We start from the raw sequence: 1,166 nt of genomic DNA, 5'->3' as shown, positions 1-1,166 counted from the left end.
ATAAGGAAAAAAATCGTCATGCTTTCGACTTTCTTTCACGACCTAAACTATCATCAGTACAAGAAAAATATTTACATTGCCAATAGGACACCATAATGTATCACAATCAGACTTATTCTCGCGTACAAGCATGCAGATATTTTCAGTCAATCCGTTTATCACCTTCCCACTCCCTTTTTTTATTTCTCCTTGAGATATCTTTCAGCCTAAAAGTTAATTCAGTCACCTTTCTGCTTCCAGCATCAGCATTAGCGTGATCTTCAGAATTACAAGACCCACCTCCTAATCCTTGACACGACCCAGCAGTCAGTAACAGGTCATCGATAGCCGTGTGTCCCTCATCCGTCTCGGTCTCCTGCGTGTCGGCCTGCAACACCAGGTAATGCAGGTGTTCGTGGTGTTGAATGTGGATTTCGACTCTCTGCCACGTTTCTCCAACCTCCGAGCGGTGTTCCCAGTCTGCTAAGCCGCTGGGTTTGTCTCCGTCTGTGGGTTTAGGTGGTTTAAGTATGGCAGTTTTTTAAAAAGGTCTGTGGGTTATAAATCTTCTTGTGTTTTTTTTTTTTTCGTTTCCATGGTTAATATAACACAGTGTTCTATTTTTGAAGAACTTTGAGTTTAAAGGTGTAAGGTTTTTAATGTTGGTTTTATGATCATTTAGATGAATATCAAATCAGTTTCAGACAACGAGCAAAATATATGGGTTACGGATAATATGAAATCTGTTTTAAGTGAATAGTTTTTTTCTTCAATTTTGTATATATCTGAATCTTATTTCCTCAACGCTACGGTAAAAGGCTTGTTTTTTTTTATCTTACCTATCATAATATAGAACTTGAGGAAAGGCGGTTTGTTGCCATGCATGTAATAATAGAAGGAGAAGCAACTTCCTCCTTCTTCGTTTAAGAACGTCTCCGACATCAGCCGGATGGTGCGCTTCCCTCCACTGGACTTGGTGTACATAAAGTGGCCTGTCAGGTGCAGAATGTAATTTTATTTTAGACGTCATGTGGAAATAGCTGTAGAAAATGCACTGAAATGTAGACATGGGGACTCACTCGCTTATGCACGCACATATGTACATGCTGTATACATAAAACATACTAAATACACAACCTTCACCACAATTAGCTTCATTATGTCAAAGGTAACACGATTTACAGAAA

General features: G+C 39.1%; 2 protein-coding genes across 2 annotated transcripts in view; both read right to left on the bottom strand.

The window, feature by feature from the left end:
• The window catches only part of LOC119592422 (MAM and LDL-receptor class A domain-containing protein 2-like), a gene marked incomplete in the record, with an annotated part of 30,439 nt that extends 29,419 nt beyond the window's left edge, over positions 1-1,020 (bottom strand). The window contains 2 exon segments of the mRNA XM_037941244.1: positions 227-486; positions 819-1,020. Coding sequence (XP_037797172.1) covers positions 227-486; positions 819-963 — 405 coding nt within the window.
• LOC119592421 (MAM and LDL-receptor class A domain-containing protein 1-like) overlaps positions 1,006-1,166 on the bottom strand; it is a gene marked incomplete at its 5' end in the record, with an annotated part of 4,329 nt that continues 4,168 nt past the window's right edge. Inside the window, 1 exon segment of the mRNA XM_037941243.1 lies at positions 1,006-1,033. Coding sequence (XP_037797171.1) covers positions 1,006-1,033 — 28 coding nt within the window.

The sequence above is a fragment of the Penaeus monodon genome, chromosome 30, assembly GCF_015228065.2.
Source record: "Penaeus monodon isolate SGIC_2016 chromosome 30, NSTDA_Pmon_1, whole genome shotgun sequence".
Classification (NCBI taxonomy): Eukaryota; Metazoa; Arthropoda; class Malacostraca; order Decapoda; family Penaeidae; genus Penaeus; species Penaeus monodon.
Note: the sequence above shows the minus strand (reverse complement) of the source record. Positions and strands in the feature narration are given on the sequence as shown.